The sequence below is a fragment of the Staurois parvus genome, unplaced genomic scaffold (assembly GCF_062004578.1).
Source record: "Staurois parvus isolate SC_StPar_1 unplaced genomic scaffold, SC_StPar_1.0 ptg001349l, whole genome shotgun sequence".
In the NCBI taxonomy this organism is placed as follows: Eukaryota; Metazoa; Chordata; class Amphibia; order Anura; family Ranidae; genus Staurois; species Staurois parvus.
Genome location: NW_028319145.1, coordinates 3,748,956 through 3,767,500, shown reverse-complemented (window position 1 = coordinate 3,767,500; position 18,545 = coordinate 3,748,956). Strand labels below are relative to the sequence as shown.

The window sequence follows — 18,545 nt, the reverse complement described above, 5'->3', positions numbered from 1 at the left end:
TCCAAAGCCAAAAGCTTCTACAATGGGCACCTGAGCATCAGAATTGGACCATGGAGTAATGGAAGAAGGTGTTCTTGAGGTGTTGACTTGGCTTCCAAATTCTCCAGATCTCAATCCAATTAAGCATCTGTGGGAAGTATTGGGAAAATAAGTCTGATCCATAGAGGCCTCCTCTCACAAATTACAGGACTTAAAAGATCTGCTATTGATGGCTTGGTGCCAGATACCACAGCATCCCTTCAGAGGTCCAGTGGAATCCATGCCTTGATGGGTCAGGGCTGTTTTGTTGACAAAAGAGGGACTTACTCAATATTAGGTGTGTGGTCATGTTATGGTGGTGTCCATAATGTTATGGATGATCAGTGTATGTATGTGATATATTAGTGTGTTCCTGTCGATCCATCCCTTCTCTTTCCATTACCCTTTTCACTCTCTCCATCCCTCTCTACTTTCCTATCTTCTGTTTACAGAATTTATGTCCTTTTCTCTGTCTCTTTATTTGCTCTCTCTCCCTCTCTCTCTTATTGTCATATTCTTACTCTATCTCTGAAGATAAACACACAAATATAATATTATGGTAAGACAAGGGTAAGGTCAACTGATCCTGCTGTGAAATTAAAGGGCATCCAGTGTATTCCACTAAGAACAATTGTGGAAGAGTGCATTGCACTTTCATTGGAAATCCTGGAATTAAAAAAACCTCTGATCTTTCTGCAAGAACGAGAGTGACATTTCCCGAGGGCTTCTCCACTGATGTTAACTCTTTCACCCCCAGTGCTTTCCTGTCAACACTATTTTCAGCTTTAATATATATGTATATACTTGTGTGTATATATATATCTATATATATATACTATACATTTACATATATATATATATATATATACACACACACTATATTGCCAAAAGTATTGAGACACCCCTCCAAATCATTAGATTCAGGGGTTCCAATCACCTCCATGGCCACAGGTGTATGAAATCAAGCCCCTAGGCATGCAGACTGCTTCTACAAACATTTGTGAAAGAATGGGTCGCTCTCAAAGCTCAGTGACTCCAAGCGTGGTCCCGTGATAGGTGGCCACCTGTGCAATAAGTCCATCTGTGACATTTCTTTGCTACTAAATATTCCACGCTCAACTGTTAGTGGGATTATAACAAAGTGGAAGCAACTGGGAACAACAGACACTCAGCCACCAAGTGGTAGGCCACGTCACATGACAGAGCGGGGTCAGTGCATGCTGAAGCGTACAGTGCGCAGAAGTCACCAACTGTCTGCAGAGTCAATAGCTAAAGACCTCCAAAGTTCATGTCACCTGCAAATTAGTACAACGGTGCATAGAGAGTTTCATGGAATAGGTTTCCATGGCCCAGCAGCTGCATCCAAGCCCCACATTATCAATTGCAATGCAAAGTGTTGGATGCCGTGGTGTAAAGCACTGGACTCTATAGCGGTGGAGACGTGTTCTGTAGAGTGACGAATCACACTTCTCTGTCTGGCAATCTGATGGACGTGTCTGGGTTTGGGGGTTGCCAGGAGAATGGTACTTGGCTGATTGCATTGTGCCAAGTGTAAAGTTTGGTGGAGGGGGGATTATGGAGTGGGGTTGTTTTTCAGGGGTTGGGCCTGGCGCCTTAGTTCCAGTGAAGGGAACTCTTAAGGTGTCGGAATACCAAGACATTTTGGACAATTTCATGCTCCCAACTTTGTGGGAACAGTTTTGGGATAGCCCCTTCCTGTTCCAACATGACTGCCCCCCAGTGCACAAAGTAAGATCCATATAGACATGAATGAGCAAGTTTGGAGTGAAGGAACTTGACTGGCCTGCACAGAGTCCTGACCTCAACCCCATAGAATACCTTTGGGATGAATTAGAGCAGAGACTGTGAGCCAGGCCTCCTCCCCCGACATCAGTGCCTGACCTCACAAATGTGCTTCTGGAAGAATGGTCCAACCTTCCCATAGACACCCTCCTAAACCTTGTTGACGGCCTTCCCAGAAGAGCTGAAGCTGTTATAGCTGCAAAGGGAGGGCCAACGCAATATTGAACCTGACAGACTAAGACTGGGGTGCCATTAAAGTTCATGTGCGTGTACAGGCAGGTGTCCCAATTCTTTTGGCGATATAGTGTATTTATATACACACTATACCACTTGGACCAATGTAAGTTTGTATGGGCCATACCCATGGGATCTCTGTGGAATCTGGAAATCAATACACAATCACCGATACTAATGATTGATATTGTCTCTAGCTTCCGGGTCCCCTGCCAAGTCGCTTCCCTGCTGTATACTGAACACAACTGGTTATTCGCTCGGCACAGCACGGCACCTTTCAGAGAACGCTTCGCATTTTTTTAGTTTTCTGACTGGACAAGGGGGAAAATGTGACATCGCTGTCCTGCCTCTCCACCTTGTCCAATGAGAGATCACTTTGTATTCACTGAGAAAATGCAAAATGGTCTCTGAATGATAGCCATTCTGAGCAAGAAACCCCCTGTCTCCACAGTGCAGCAGGACAGCCACTTGGCACAGTACCCAGAAGATAGCGGAGATCACTGTAGCAGCACTGCTTACTACAGGTGATTTCCAGCTTCCACATGGACCTCACAGGTTTTAAACATACATACTTACATTGGTCCAAGCCCTACCTAAACTTCAGCCTTAGTGCCTTTGCTTACTTTGCTGCAGTGGTGGGATCCTGTGAGCAGAAGACAACCATCCTGCAATGAATGACACCAATGCTGAGGTCCCAAATGACAAACCTCTGCTTCAAATGCCCCCATTTCATGCATTATTTGCAAAGATTGTGCTTTCTTTGACCTCTCTTTAGGTTGATACTGAGTGCTTGTGGCTGTCGAGCATGCTTATTGATGTACATGGACAGTGAGAATGTTGGGGTAGTGGTCTACATGTGGCACGTTACCAGTTTTTTTCAATAAAAAAAAAACCTGGGACACTAAAAATGTTTTATTAGTCTTCAGAGGGGTTGGTCTCTTTTGGATAAAATCCTTTCATCATCTTATCCCATCAGATCTACAGTTGGGGGCAGAGAGTTTAAATATGGCCCACCAGTAGATTTACCAGTGGGGCCACCACGGACCACATATGAAGGCAGTTTGTGACATACTAGCATGCAATTGATGATATCATTAACATTATCATTTAATAAAATGTATTAACCCCATAATACTAGAGGACTGAATCAGTAATATAGGTGGAGCACCAGCTGGGCACTACTGCTCCTGGAGCTGTGAATTTCAGACCATCTCTGATCCCTGGAAGATGTTCTCTACAGAAGAAAGATGCGTCACTTCTGTTGGCTGGCATTCCAGACTTGTCATTTTAAACCTTTTCGGTGGTAATCTGCAGATTCTATAAACACACAGCTTCTGCTCCACCGCTGTTTACAGAAGAGCCGACTTGAGCAGGAATGTGAGAACGCTTCTATCTCCGAGAATTTAATTTAAAGCAAATGCCAAGGAAGGATAAGGTCTACAAGAAAAACAGTTGTGACTTTTCCAGCACAAACATGAGAAGGGATCATTGCAATCACATGCTGCCTAACACAAGATATGTACACAAACTACCAAAGGCCAAGACAAACTATTGCATATGTTGTAAAGCTACAGGGCTGGTTTACTGTTAGAAAAAAACAAAAAGTCTCCATTGGCCCTAGAGATGCACCCTTACAATGTATCTTAAATATTTGTTAAAACAGTTTGGCTGGAGTCCCACTATAAGTAACAGCCTGTTGTGAATTGGGGACTTTGAGCTGATGAAAAATGGAGTTATATAAAGCATTAAAAAATCATCTATGTCATTTTTCAGACTTCCTGACTGTCTCTATTTTGGCAAAACTTTGCAAAACAGGTTTGGCTTTGCTTAATAAAATTGGTGTGGCTTTAATGCTTGACTTTGGTGCGCTGCATAAAGAAATGGGTGTGGTTTTGATGCCCAAGTTAAAATGGGTGTGGCTTTGATGCCCAAGTTAAAATGGGTGTGGCTTTGATGCCCAAGTTAAAATGGGTGTGGCTTTGATGCCCAAGTTAAAATGGGTGTGGCTTTGATGCGCAGCTTAACAAAATGGGAATTTCTTTGATGCTAAACTTACAGTGATATTAAAGGCAATTCTTTTTTTTTTTTCTTTTTTTTAAATAACAAACATGCTATACTTACCTGCTCTGTGTAATGGTTTTGTACAGAGCAGCCCCAACCCTCCTCTTCTCGGGTCCCCCATTAGTGCTTTTAGCCCCTCCCCCCTGTCGTGTGCCCAGAGCAAGCGGTTTGCTATGGCGACGCACAAGCAGGCACACTCCCAAGCCGCTGTTCTGTGTGTCCATTCACACACGGAGCCACAAATTGGTCCCACCCCTCTCTCTACCCATTGGCTCACTGGCTGTGATTGACAGCAGGAAGAGCCAATGGGAAAGGAGTCCCCAGACAGCAGAGGCTCTTGATTGAGATGGGACTCAGGTAAGTATTAGGTGGGCTGGGGGCTACAGACGGTTTTTTACCTTCATACATAGAATGCATGAAGGTAAAAAACGTTGAGCCTTTAGAACCACTTTAAGGGTCCGTTTACAGTGATGAGCTTAAAAACATGGCATGCTTTTTTTAAAAATACATAACACTTTTTTTAATGTATTTTGGGTGCATTTTTTTCTGGTTGCTGGACTTCCAGTATTCATCTGTGAAACATGGACACGTGACTCAAAAAGTGCAACAAAAACGCAACTGCAGTGCATTTTGATGTGTTTTCCATTTATTTTAATGAGAGGTGTGCTTTTGGGCACCAAAGATGCAGCATGCAGGACTTTTCAAAACATACTGCACCTGCAGAGCACTAATGTGAAGAGTTTCATAGGATTTAAAGGGAAATATTTTTATTGTGTTTTTCTTGCGCTTTTAGGAAGGGTAAAAGCACATCGTCAGTTTGAGAGGGCCCTAAAATAAAAGTGTGGTTTTGATGCTCAGCTTAACAAAACGGCATGGCTTAAAAAGCTGGATGTTGTATTGATGCACAGCTTAACAAAAAGAGTGTGGCTTTGTGCCGGGCTCAACAAAATGGAAGTGTCTTTGCTGCTAAGCTTTAAAAAAAATGGGTGTGGATTTGATGCCGGGCTTAACAAAATGGGAGTGTCTTTGTTGCTAAGCTTTAAAAAAAAATGGGTGTGGATTTGATGCCGGGCTTAACAAATGGGAGTGTCTTTGTTGCTAAGCTTTAAAAAAAATAGGTGTGGATTTGATGCCGGGCTTAACAAAATGGGAGTGTCTTTGTTGCTAAGGTTTAAAAAAAAAATGGGTGTGGATTTGATGCCAGGCTTAACAAAATGGGAGTGTCTTTGTTGCTAAGCTTTAAAAAAAATGGGTGTGGATTTGATGCCGGGCTTAACAAAATGGGAGTGTCTTTGTTGCTAAGCTTTAAAAAAAAATGGGTGTGGATTTGATGCCGGGCTTAACAAAATGGGAGTGTCTTTGTTGCTAAGCTTTAAAAAAAATAGGTGTGGATTTGATGCCGGGCTTAACAAAATGGGAGTGTCTTTGTTGCTAAGGTTTAAAAAAAAAATGGGTGTGGATTTGATGCCAGGCTTAACAAAATGGGAGTGTCTTTGTTGCTAAGCTTTAAAAAAAATGGGTGTGGATTTGATGCCGGGCTTAACAAAATGGGAGTGTCTTTGTTGCTAAGGTTTAAAAAAAAAATGGGTGTGGATTTGATGCCAGGCTTAACAAAATGGGAGTGTCTTTGTTGCTAAGCTTTAAAAAAAATGGGTGTGGATTTGATGCCGGGCTTAACAAAATGGGAGTGTCTTTGTTGCTAAGCTTTAAAAAAAAAAAAATGGGTGTAGATTTGATGCCGGGCTTAACAAAATGGGAGTGTCTTTGTTGCTAAGCTTTAAAAAAAATGGGTGTGGATTTGATGCCGGGCTTAACAAAATGGGAGTGTCTTTGTTGCTAAGCTTTAAAAAAAAATGGGTGTGGATTTGATGCCGGGCTTAACAAATGGGAGTGTCTTTGTTGCTAAGCTTTAAAAAAAATAGGTGTGGATTTGATGCCGGGCTTAACAAAATGGGAGTGTCTTTGTTGCTAAGGTTTAAAAAAAAAAATGGGTGTGGTTTTGATGCCAGGCTTAACAAAATGGGAGTGTCTTTGTTGCTAAGCTTTAAAAAAAATGGGTGTGGATTTGATGCCGGGCTTAACAAAATGGGAGTGTCTTTGTTGCTAAGCTTTAAAAAAAAAAATGGGTGTGGATTTGATGCCGGGCTTAACAAAATGGGAGTGTCTTTGTTGCTAAGCTTTAAAAAAAATGGGTGTGGATTTGATGCCGGGCTTAACAAAATGGGAGTGTCTTTGTTGCTAAGCTTTAAAAAAAATGGGTGTGGATTTGATGCCGGGCTTAACAAAATGGGAGTATCTTTGTTGCTAAACTTTAAAAAAAAAAAAATGGGTGTGGATTTGATGCCGGGCTTAACAAAATGGGAGTGTCTTTGTTGCTAAGCTTTAAAAAAAAATGGGTGTGGATTTGATGTGTCACTTAACAAAATTGAGGAGCCAGTGAGGAGAGAGCAGGGGTGGGGCCAAGCAATGCTCTGTGTGTCTATGGACACACAGAGCTAGCACAGGAGTGTGCTGCTCTCATAGTAAGCGGTTTCCTGTCCTGTCTGAAATGATTCCATTAAAGTCTATCGGACTGTAATGCGCACATGAGACCAGGATCTAAACAAACACAGAAGGCCACATCCATTGGATGGAGGTAAGTATACATCTATGGAGAGGGAGGGCGGGATGGTTTAAGTCGGTGCAAAGGGATACGTACATTGTGTTTTTAAAGTGCACTTATCCTTCCATGCAGTAAACAAAAGCACATATCGCGTTGTGTTTGCTTTGTTACCTAAATTGTCTCCAATCCACTCCCGCTGTGCTTTTTGCAGGCTTTCCTTCTATTTAAAGTGAATTAATCATTTATTCTTTCAGTAAAATCCCTAAAATATTCATGTGTATACGCTCCCTTCACTCTGCACACATGAGCCGAGGGTACATGCACAACATTCTCTTCCTCCTATCATTTTTTCTTTGTTTTTTGGGAAAGTGTGCAGCTGTCAAGGCCGATATCACAGTCGCAGGATCTGAAGCGCACTGGGCTGCAAGACAGACTCATTCATCATTTACAAAGCTCTAAATCTGCTAAAGTCAGGTCTCGATATTACCAGTGACTATGTTGCAGTCTATGTACTGATACCTTCACGGACACTGTCCTGGGATTTGCTGCAATTTTGTAATCCTTACATTTAAGTAAACCTCCGATCTTGTTATAATGTGTCACAGGAATGCCAACAGCAACATTATAGAGGTTCTCAGGAAACAGTCCACCTTTGTCATCTCACTGATAAATTAGTGCTGTTTAGTGGCTTACAGCATTCAGCTCATTAAAGTGGGGCTAGCATCTGATATATTGTTCCTACTAAGTACTTGTATGCTACATAATATGTACATTAACACTTTTACTTATGTAGTACCTCTCACAGAGACCATAGTACTCCCCTGACAATGTGTTCATCTGCTTTCCTCTCTAAAAGGACAGAGCCATAGGACTGAGATGGCAGCTCAGGGATCATGTGAATCCTGTTGCCTGTGCAGTTCTTAGCTGTGCTCCTAAATGTAGGACACAGGTCAGCCTCTGCTGCAGCCTTTCAACTTGTGACTGGCTACACAATGTACAGTGCAGGGACGGACTGACCATTTGGAAACTCGGGCACTGCCTGAGGGCCCGGGGTCAGTAGGGGGCCCCATGGGATGCCCCTGGTACCTTTTTCATAGGCTTTTTTGAGTTTGGGCAAGGACACAGAGGCCCCATGATCCCCTATTGCCCGGGGGCCCCATGAGTTGTCAGTCCGCCCCTGGTACAGTGATCATTGAATGTAAGGAGACTGCCTGACTCATGACACCATCTCAGTCTAGGCACAGTCACTGACTGGCGCTCAAGGACAGCTTTTTATTTTCAAAACAGTGGACACGACAAAGCAAGAAACACCATTCTTAGCATGAATGGGCCCTAACAGTCTATCTCAGATTAGAACTGAGACTTCCTACAGCACTTAGCTCTCCTGTGAAATCTATTGAGCAGTGAAATGTAAACACTTAACATAGAATTACACCCTTAGTATATACATTTCTTTATTAAGTAACATTCAAATAAGTGTTTATTTTCTTTGTTGTGCCCTCTTTTTACTTTTTAGCTGTTACTGTTTACTCTCTCCTTCCTCTTCCTCTTCCTCTTCCTCTTCAGTGCTCCCCCAAACATCCAGTCAGGAGAACACCCTGGGCATGTCAGCGATCTTTAGAACTACGTGTTTTATGATTCTGTGTGGGCTGGTGTACTGCACATGCTCCCAAACACAGCACCAGAGTTCTACCCATACTGCTATGTTAGGGTGCATGTGCAGTACAGGCAATGCTCTGATGCTGTGTTAAGGTGCATGCACAGTACTGGCAGTGCTCTGATGCTGTGTTAGGGTGCATGCACAGTACTGGCAGTGCTCTGATGCTTTGTTAGGGTGCATGCACAGTACTGGCAGTGCTCTGATGCTGTGTTAGGGTGCATGCACAGTACTGGCAGTGCTCTGATGCTGTGTTAGGGTGCATGCACAGTACTGGCAGTGCTCTGATGCTGTGTTAGGGTGCATGCACAGTACTGGCAATGTTCTGATGCTGTGTTAGGGTGCATGCACAGTACTGGCAGTGCTCTGGTGCTGTGTTAGGGAGCATGCACAGTACTGGCAGTGCTCTGGTGCTGTGTTAAGGTGCATGCACAGTACTGGCAGTGCTCTGATGCTGTGTTAGGGTGCATGCACAGTACTGGCAATGCTCTGATGCTGTATTAAGGTGCATGCACAGTACTGGCAGTGCTCTGATGCTGTGTTAGGGTGCATGCACAGTACTGGCAATGTTCTGATGCTGTGTTAGGGTGCATGCACAGTACTGGCAGTGCTCTGGTGCTGTGTTGAGGTGCATATGCAGCCAGTGGTGTATTTAGCACTTTTTCTGCCCTAGGCAACACTAAAATTGAGCGCAACCCCACCCACACCTGCCCCCACTAAAATTGGGATCCCTCCATCACCGACAGCACCAAGACCCCCCCCCCCAGCCCCTGCCACTCTCCGCCAACCCCACAACCACCCCAGGACCCTGCCACCACTCTCTGCCAAACACGTCCCACCCACAAAGAGAGAGAGAGTTAGACAAGCACTAACCCTAATCTCTCTGGAAACCAGCCAGCCATCCCCAGAGCCAAGCCCAGTGTCTCCCTTCCTTGTGCGGGAAGCTTACACTCTCCAGCAGCGTGCAGCCTCCTTGAATTCCATGGTGGAGCCTCACCAGGTCTCCTTCCCTGCTACGTGTGTCTCTTCTTTCAGGGGGTGGCACTTCCCTGAAAATTGCCGCCATAGGCAAATGCCTTGTTTGCCTTGTGGTAAATACGCAATTGTATACAGCATGGACAGTACTTTGGTACTGTGTTAAGGCACCTGCACAGTACAGACAACACCGAGCCACTGGCCAAACTCGGCACCAGTGCACTGCCCATACTGCGCATGCACCTGAACACAGCACTAGACTTCTGCCATACTGCACATGCATCCCTCGCGTGCGGCACCAAGCCTCATGGAAAGATTCAATCCTGGCTGGGAGTGCGTACTTCTGGGTGGCTCCAGGGAGACCCTGCAATGCAAGGGAGCCACCTTATGAGCAGAAACTGCACACACCACACTTTCAATGGTGAAGTATGCCGAAAAGACTTCACAAAAAAGGGGACGGGAAACAATAATTATGTAAGGTTTGCTGCTACATTCATTCTATTTATTTTTTCACGGAGGGCTTAGGCCAGATTTCTGCATAGCCAATATAGGCCATTGCCTATGCACACAATACCTGTATATCATGATGATTGTCAGTATTACATTATTATGTATAAAACAAGGTTTCAGTGTGCAGTACAATCCATGTGGGTTCTCACATTTTGCACATATTTGTTGGTGGAATAATGTACGGTGTCCTTACATTTTACCCAATCTGGGTCTGTACACCTAGAGCTGAACTACAACTATGTGTCCTTCTAGCAGTTGGGTCTAGGTGTACCAATACACATGTGTTGTCCTTCCTGCTGGTGCCATCTGTTTATTTGGCATTTGGAAGAATGAACAGAAAAATTAAAAGTGACATCTCCATCTCCAGTCTGCTCTACGACACCGTCATCCTTCACCGAACAGCGGGTTAGATTGAACAGCATATGTAAATGTTTTGACAGACCAGGGGCACTCCAACAAAAAGAAACAAATTAAACCATAAAATGTTGCAAAGTTAATTCTCCTCTGTTGCAATTAAATGGCAGACTGAAACTGTTTCTAAATCGTATTTTCCTCTTTGCGTTCACTATCTGATCAGCATTGCAAACTGCTTCTGAAAGAACGCTCGGTCTGTAGAAGTGGCTGCATTTGTAATCGCCAAGCAGTACAAAGCCTAAACTTCCTTTGCGGCACAATGCAGAATTAATGAGGAAAGGGGCCAGAATCCTCACTGGCGGTTGACAAATGTCTTTGTGTTGGGTTTGTTTATATAGATTTATAGGCTTTTTAGGATAGAAATTGTTTTGTTTGCCTGGAATTATGATGCACTATTTCCCTGTAGATAAAGAAGCACGGCGTGTTATTTTATCTCTAGTTAAGCAGACAGTTTTTCTTTTGGGTTTACAGAAAGACTCTAAATACCATCATTTTATCTTCTCTTTTTATTTCCTTGATGTAAATATTAAGTGCTATAAAAAGAGACAGATGATATACATTATTTACAAAGTTAATATACTTAGCCACCTTTCAAAATAATGTGCCAGGAAAGGGAAAGAATGTTTCAGAGGGAATATGGCCATTGGGACTATATTGCTGTGAAGCAGCTTACTAATTACAGGAAAATGGTCACCACTGGGCAAATATCTGAGGATTTTGTCCAAAATTATTATAAGTTAGAGATGATTTTCATTTACCCTCCTCTCATTTCACATCTGAATCTTTTGGTGCATGTGTAAACACAAACCATCACTAACCGTTCTGTATCTCCCATCACTCTCTGCCAATCCCTCCACTGACTTCCCGTTGCCCAACGAATAAAATTCAAAACACTAACAATGACATATAAAGCCATCCACAACACTGCCCCAATTTACGTATCTGATCTAATCTCTAAATATCACCCAAACCGTACACTCCGCTCCTCGCAAGACCTCCTACTCTCTAGCTCCCTTATCTCCTCCTCCCATGCTCGTCTCCAAGACTTCTCCAGGGTGTCACCCATCCTCTGGAACTCCCTACCCCAATCTATCAGACTATCACCTACTCTACTTACCTTTAGGTGATCATTGAAAACCTATCTCTTCAGGGAAGCCTATCCTGCTCTCTGCTAATACTGGTATCCTCCACAGTTTTACCTATTGTACTACTCACCCCTCCCTCCTAGATTGTAAGCTCCAAGGATCAGGGCCCTCAACTCCCTCTTGTATTGAACTGTATTGTTACTGTATTGTCCCCCACTATAGTGTAAAGCACTGCACAAACTGTTGGCACTATATAAATCCTGTATAATAATAATAATTTTGTAAGGTAGTCACGCTGCAAACATCTCCAATACTGACTTCTCAATAGAACAGTGGAAATCAGAAATAGTTTCTGGCTTGTCCCAAAAAAATCTCTTCTATAAGCCTTGATCTATGATTGCCCCACAGCTAATAGATTGCCACCTGATTCAGTCATAGTCAGAGACAGATATCTAATGTTTATAAGCACCCTAAAGTGTTAGTTCACTTTTCCAGGAAAAAATGAAAAGGCGAACTAACACTCTACACCCTCCCCACCCCACTGGTCCTCGATGTACTTACCTCCATGGGTGATGAACTGTCATTGCCCACTCAGCTAGTGCAGCGGTCCAGGAATTTGAAATTCCTGCTCTTCTCCTTCTTCTCTTGTTCAGGGCTTCCAGGATGGATCAGAGCAATTCTAATTGGTCAGCATAGGCACAGAGCATCAGTCTGATATGTCCTGGCAGTACTGGCCATAGAAGAGGGATAAGAGCGGGGTTTTCAAATCCCTGGACCACTGCATAGGCTGCACTGGCATTGACAGCTCAGCACCCATGGAGCTAAGTACAGAAGGGACCAGGGACAAAGGAGAGAGGGCATGTAGTGTTAGTACACCTTTTCATTTTTTTTAAAAAGTGAACTAACCCTTTAAGGACACCTCTAGTATAAAAGTATAGAGGCTTTCACTTCTTATCTCCTCTTCTGAACATGCTAGTTCCCTGGCTGTCATGTATGTCATTGTATCAGTAGCTTCAAAGTTTTCTAAAGCAGACCATATATGGATCATAATTTGTCCGGTTTAGCAGGGACCACCTGAATTTTGATCCATGTATGGGCACCCTGGTAGTACAGAAGTTGATCTCCCAATAGATGTCTGTACAACCACCCTGCTGGTTTTTCCAGATTGATAAATGCTGCTGGCTATACAGCAGCTGGCAGCACTGATCATTGTATTCTGATGGTGGGGAAGTCTCCACACCATCAGAACACAATAGCTCAGCAAAGAGTGAATCCTGAACGTGTGGATGGGGGAATCAAGTCATTTTTTTTTTGTTGAAAGAAAAAAAAAAAAAAAGAATGTATGGGTTACTTAAGTCACTGACTGCAGTTTAGAAATTCTAACTTTATTGACAACCTTCCTGGTCTGCATGCTTGTAGAAGTTATGTTCCCTTTTAATAGTTCTTTTGTTGAAATCTCAGTAAGAAAAAGACTTACGAAGGACTCGAACCCCATGCTTTAGGGACTGGATACGGCTGGGTTCCATGGACATGCTGAGGACCGTCTGCTGTCCACCAATGGTGCACACTTGGTTTTCCTGGTGAGCCTGTTTGACCATAATGATCAGCTGGTTGGCTATGATGGTGTTGAGAACGGAGATTACAATCATCGGAAAGATGAAGGAAAGGAAAGCATTGACCTAAAAAATATGAAAGAGAGATCTGGTCAAATGGCTGTTAGGAACATAGACCTAGAATCTAGTGTATCTGGAGCGTAACATTGGCAACCATAAAAATGCAACTTAAAGTGGCTGTAAAGCCTGAAGGTTTTTTTTGCCTTCATGCATTCTATGCATGAAGGTAAAAAGCCTTCTGTGTGCTGCTCCCCCAACAGCCTCTCTCTAATATTCACCTGAGCCCCCTTTTGATCCAGCAATGTGCACAGGAGCCTCGGCTATCCTGGGTCTTCCTCTCCTAATTGGTTGAGACAGCAGCAGGAACCATTGGCTTCCATTGCTGTCAATCACAGCCAGTGAGCCATTGAGTGGAAAGCAGGGGAGCGAGGCCAAGCCACGGGTCTATGTGTCTTATGGACGCATAGAGCGGGGCTCGGGAGCGAGCACGCACTAGTGCCCCCATAGCAAGCAGCTTGCTATTGGGGGCACTGGTCAAGGGGGAGGAGCCAGGAGTGTCAGTGGGGAGCCCAAGAAGAAGAGGATTGGGGCTGCTCTGTGCAAAACCATTGCACAGAGCAGGTAAGTATGACATGTTTGTTTTGTTTTTTTAAACAGTGAACTTTTGTTGTCACTTTAAATACACAATGTATAACAAATCTGAATATATGTTATCAACAAATAATACTTTAAAAACTTTTACAGTATTTAAATACAGGTTTTCTGATATATGTAAAAGGGAAACCTATACTTATACATCATTTTAACAGGTGGTGCTTTCTTTGTCTGAGACCAGAACAAGGAGGGTAATGACTTGTCCTATCTCAGTATACTATACTGAGGGGCGGACTGACCATTTGGAAGCTCGGGCACTGCCCAAGGGCCCGGGGTCAGCAGGGGTCCCCATGAAATGCCCCTGGTACCTTTTTCATAGGCTTTTTTGAGTTTGGGCAAGGACACAGGGGCCCCATGATCCCTTATTGCCCGGGGGCCCCATGAATTGTCAGTCCGCCCCTGCTATACTTTATATACAGCTCACACCTATAGTGGCTCATTCATGTATACAAAGCTAACCCAAAAAAAGGCAGCTAAAGCCCACATTTAGAGACATTAAATGAGCAACCAGCTTTACTACTGTGTGGTTTCACTGCAGTGCTAAAACTAACACTGGAGGGCTTGTGCAATACATTGCCTGGTGATGGTACCAGCTATTGTAATAGTGATCTCCTCCATTGTGGTTTTTGTATCTGTAGCAGGGTTAGGACTTGGATATGTGACTTGGAAAACGGAGTTCTAAAATACAAGTCTCTCTTGACAGAAGGACCAGGGAGGTGGGAGAAAAGATGAACAGAGCCGCTTCCCAGGTGCACACCACTTATCTCAACACACAGTGCAGTTTGATGATATAATTACAAACATTTTGCTAATCTGATTTTTTTATTTTTTTGAATTGCTGTTCTGCATGAGGGATTAGGCAAGGGCTTATAGCTAGTGTATTTTATTATGTTATTGGGCATATATAATTTATCTACACATTTGTAGTCAGAAAGCTTAAAGTATATGTAAACCCTCACCTTGTAAAACAACCCATTCAGTTTAAAATAGAAATGAAAGGCAAAAGATTTGTGTACAGATCTAAAAAAAATTATAAATACCTTTTCCCCCTTTTTAGAAGCCATCACATTCCCTCTGTTCTCAGGCTGCATAGAGAGGTGAGGGAGAAGAAGAAGCAGTATACTAGTCTTCCCAGTGAATGGCTGTGCAGGGGAGGGGCATGTCAGAACAAGTCTGATCATTGGAGGAGAGCACACTGAGTTCCCAACACAGCTAGAGAACTGACCACACTGTACTGTCATGCCTAGCGTGATCAGTTTTAATAGGAATCCAGAGGGACTGGCAGGAACATCAGGGATTTCACACAAAGGAAGCAATTCAAAGAGAACAGGATACTTTTTAACATATTCTTTAAAAGGGATACTTTACTATATGTAGGGGAAAGATACAAAATGTAATATGGTTAAAGCGGAGTTCCCCTCATGCTGTCAAAAAATAAAAGTCAGCAGCTACAAAAACTGTAGCTGTTGACTTTTAAAAAACAGCCACTTACCTGTCCCTCGGTCCCGTGGTGTGTCCCCCGCATCCTGTTTCACCGGCTGTCCTGTTTTCCAGAAGGCCGGCATCTTTAGTGTGGGCACCCGGCTATGACAGCTTGCGGCTTCACAGCCGGGTGCCTACTGCGCATGCATGAGTAGCACAGTGCTTCATGAATGGTCCTGTAGTCTTCTGGGACCTGTCACATGTAACAAAAGGCTACTAGGAGGAAGGGAGAGAGGACACCTTCCACTTCCAATCGCCTGGAGTGGGTACCTGTCAAATTCGGGTACCCGCTCCCCCCCACCCCCCAAAGGTGCCAATCCTTAATAGGGAGCGGGGGAGCATTCCTTAAAGCAGAACTTCCCCTTTAGGGTGGATCTCCGCTTTAAGTGACAATCTCTTAGGATCTAGGTGTTTCGTATGGAAGGTAGCTTACAGTCTATTGGGGTAAAAGATATTGACACACAAGGTGGAAGAGCTTGCAGTCTACAAGGATGTGAGTGATGCCGATAGAAGGTAAAAGAACTTACTGTACATTCGATTAGGGTATACAGTAAGTGACAGATAGGTAGAAAACCTTACAGTCTATTAAGGTAGTGGCAGAAAAGGAGAAAGAGCTTGCAATCTATTAGGTTATAAGTGTCTCAAAGTGCATCTAAATCCATAAAAAATTTTTGTTTCGGGTAGGGTGAGAAAGATTTTTGTATTGCTGTCTATGAGTTCATTAGGGAGAGCTGCCCTCCCTATCCATCCTGCTGACCATTGTCAGCAAGTGAAAGGATATCTCCCCAGTGCGACACAGGTTTGCCACCTGCCAACTTGCCAGGTTTGCCCACTTAAAAAAAAAATGTTTGGCTTTAGAGATCTTTTGACTGGACAAGGACACTGTCGGTGAGGTGTGGTAGTTTTAAAACAGCAGGTGTCTGTAGAAATGTAAAAGTTGTGTTGATGATATAGAATCCAGCAAAGCTTAAGGAACACTTAAAGAGGAAGAATACAGAAGGCAGAAGAGCTTATAGTCAATTAAAATATTAAACAACATAAAAAAGATGGAGGAACCAATGCATGTTTAAAGTGGTTGGGGGAGGGGGGCAAAGTAATAATCCTGCCTGGAGCCCTGTGTAGTCCTAATCTAGACGGTGCACTGACAAATGTATATACGAGAATGCAACAATCCAAGTATGACAAATATATGTTGGCACCATTTTGTAGCATCTGATAAAGGGAGGAAGTGTAACGGGAAATTAATGTTATGCCACAACAGAGATAAATTGTGGCTATTTCTTTGCCGAACCCTTTTGTTCAGTTAATTAATTATAGAAATAGTGAACGATTTATCATAGAACTCTGGTTTACCTCCACAAGGCCATTAGCAGTCAAGACATGTATATCGCTACTTGAGACAAGACTTGACTTTACTGCTAATTGCCACCAGGTTAATTGGTTTAAATAAATGTTAATTGAATATGATGGAGACTGTGCCTGCACGTGTCCTCGAGGACCAGACTTTGTAATCTCTGATTTGTATAATTTACTTGAGGGTGAGCACAAGGGATAGCATTAAAATCAAGTTCTAAATTCAACTTCTCAAGTGTTGTACCACCTGTTGCAGTCTTGTTGGTGAGTTTTACCATTTTAACTTGGGCAATGTACTAAATCAGCTATGAAAACTATAATTATGGCCACTAGGATCACTTGCCCACACTAGATCTCGAAGTTTCACAGTAGTTTGTGGTACATGTATGCACATGGAATTATGGGGGTTATTTACTAAAATAGGAGAGTGCAAAATCTGGTGCAGCGCTGCATAGAAACCAATCAGTTTCCAGTTTTTATTGCCAAAGCTTCATTGAACAAGCTGAGGTTAGAAGCTGATTGGTTTCTATGTAGAGTTGAGCCTGATTTTGCACTGTCCAGCTTTAGTAAATAAATCCCCGTTTCTCTACTGAGGCTACATTGAGCATTGAGTTATAAACTGATTGGCTACCATGCACAGCTGAACCATATTCTGAGTGCTCCAGTTTGAACCACTTCCCGACCGGCCATTGCATATAAACAGCTGGACGGTGGCACTGCAGGGTCGGGTGGCCGTTTATAAACGGCCTCCCTGCACCCTGCTTGTGCGCACTCCCTAGGAGCGTGCAGCACTGCGATCCGGTGCCCGCTGTGTCCTCCGGACACAGTGAAACACTGATCGTCAGACGGGACCTCTGTACGAGGTCCCGATCATGTGATCACTGATTGGCCAATCAGTGATCACATGCAAAGTAGTAAGCAAGATGTCACTTGTGACATCATTGCTTACTACATGTGAAATCTGTGAATGATCACAGAGGTCACATGGTACAAGGCTATTCACAACAGCCTTGTACCATGTGACAAGCTGTGACCAATCACAGCTCACTCAGTACTTCTCAATGAGTGCAAGAATGCAGACAGAGAGAAAGAGAAATGATTGCTTTTACATCCTATATGGGTGTAAAAAAAAAAAAATCTTCATCACCCCCCACAAATAGTACAGTGTCACCATGGTGTGAGCAGTCCATTAATGGATAGCAGACACGTAATGGTAATGGTGGACCAAACCTTCCTTGGTTTTCAGCAAAACTCACATTTTATTCAAATATTTACATATTGGAACCTTCATATTATAGCTAGCCTATAACCATGTGATAGCACACCATGCTTACCAAACGTTCAACCTCAGTCCTTCCCGGCCCTGACATTCTTCTGTAAAACTTCTTTACATCGTTTTCAATTCATTGGCTCACTAGCTGTGCAAGCCCTGGGGCAGCAAAGCAGGCCAAAGAACAATGCTTCCACCACCATGCTTTACAGTTGAGGTGAGGTACTGGTGTATTTCTATTGTGTGGTTTTTTTCAACTCCAAATAGAGGGTTGTCTACAGGACATCGTCCCAGAGGCATTGTGGAACATCCAATAGGTTTTTGCAGCAATTTTTGTTCTTGTTGAGTAAAACGGTATTCTCCCGAGACTTCTTTCCATAAGAACCAGTCTTGTTTAGTGTTTTACTTAGGGTGGACACAGAAACACAGGCTTTGGTATGTGCAAGATGTTTCCAGTGGCTCCTTGCTCTTACCCCGAGGTTCTTGTGTCTGGCCAAATTGCTTTTGATCTGAGCAGCTCTTGGGAAGAGCAGACATGATGTGATCTGTAGTGTAAGCATCCTATAAATGGGAAAAATAATTGCTGTCCACCTGTTTAGCATCAACCTCCTCTTTCTTATCTTTCTTACAGTTCTGTCTTTTATTTAAGGTCAGGTTGGGTCACATTCATTTCTTTCTGATAGGTTCTAGCTTTTCTTTCCTTTTTATCAGCATGGAAATCCTGTCTCCAGGACATTTTGATTTATCTTTTGATCGTAAACAAACACCTAAACATGAACCGATCAATAGAGGCAGCTGGATGGGGGGCTGCAAG

General features: G+C 43.3%; 1 protein-coding gene across 1 annotated transcript in view; it reads right to left on the bottom strand.

The window, feature by feature from the left end:
• The window catches only part of NTSR1 (neurotensin receptor 1), a 183,236-nt gene that overhangs the window by 52,221 nt on the left and 112,470 nt on the right, over positions 1-18,545 (bottom strand). The window contains exon 2 of the mRNA XM_089661539.1: positions 12,837-13,038. Within this exon, the coding sequence (XP_089517665.1) occupies positions 12,837-13,038 (202 nt within the window). The remainder of the gene's footprint in view (positions 1-12,836; positions 13,039-18,545) is intronic.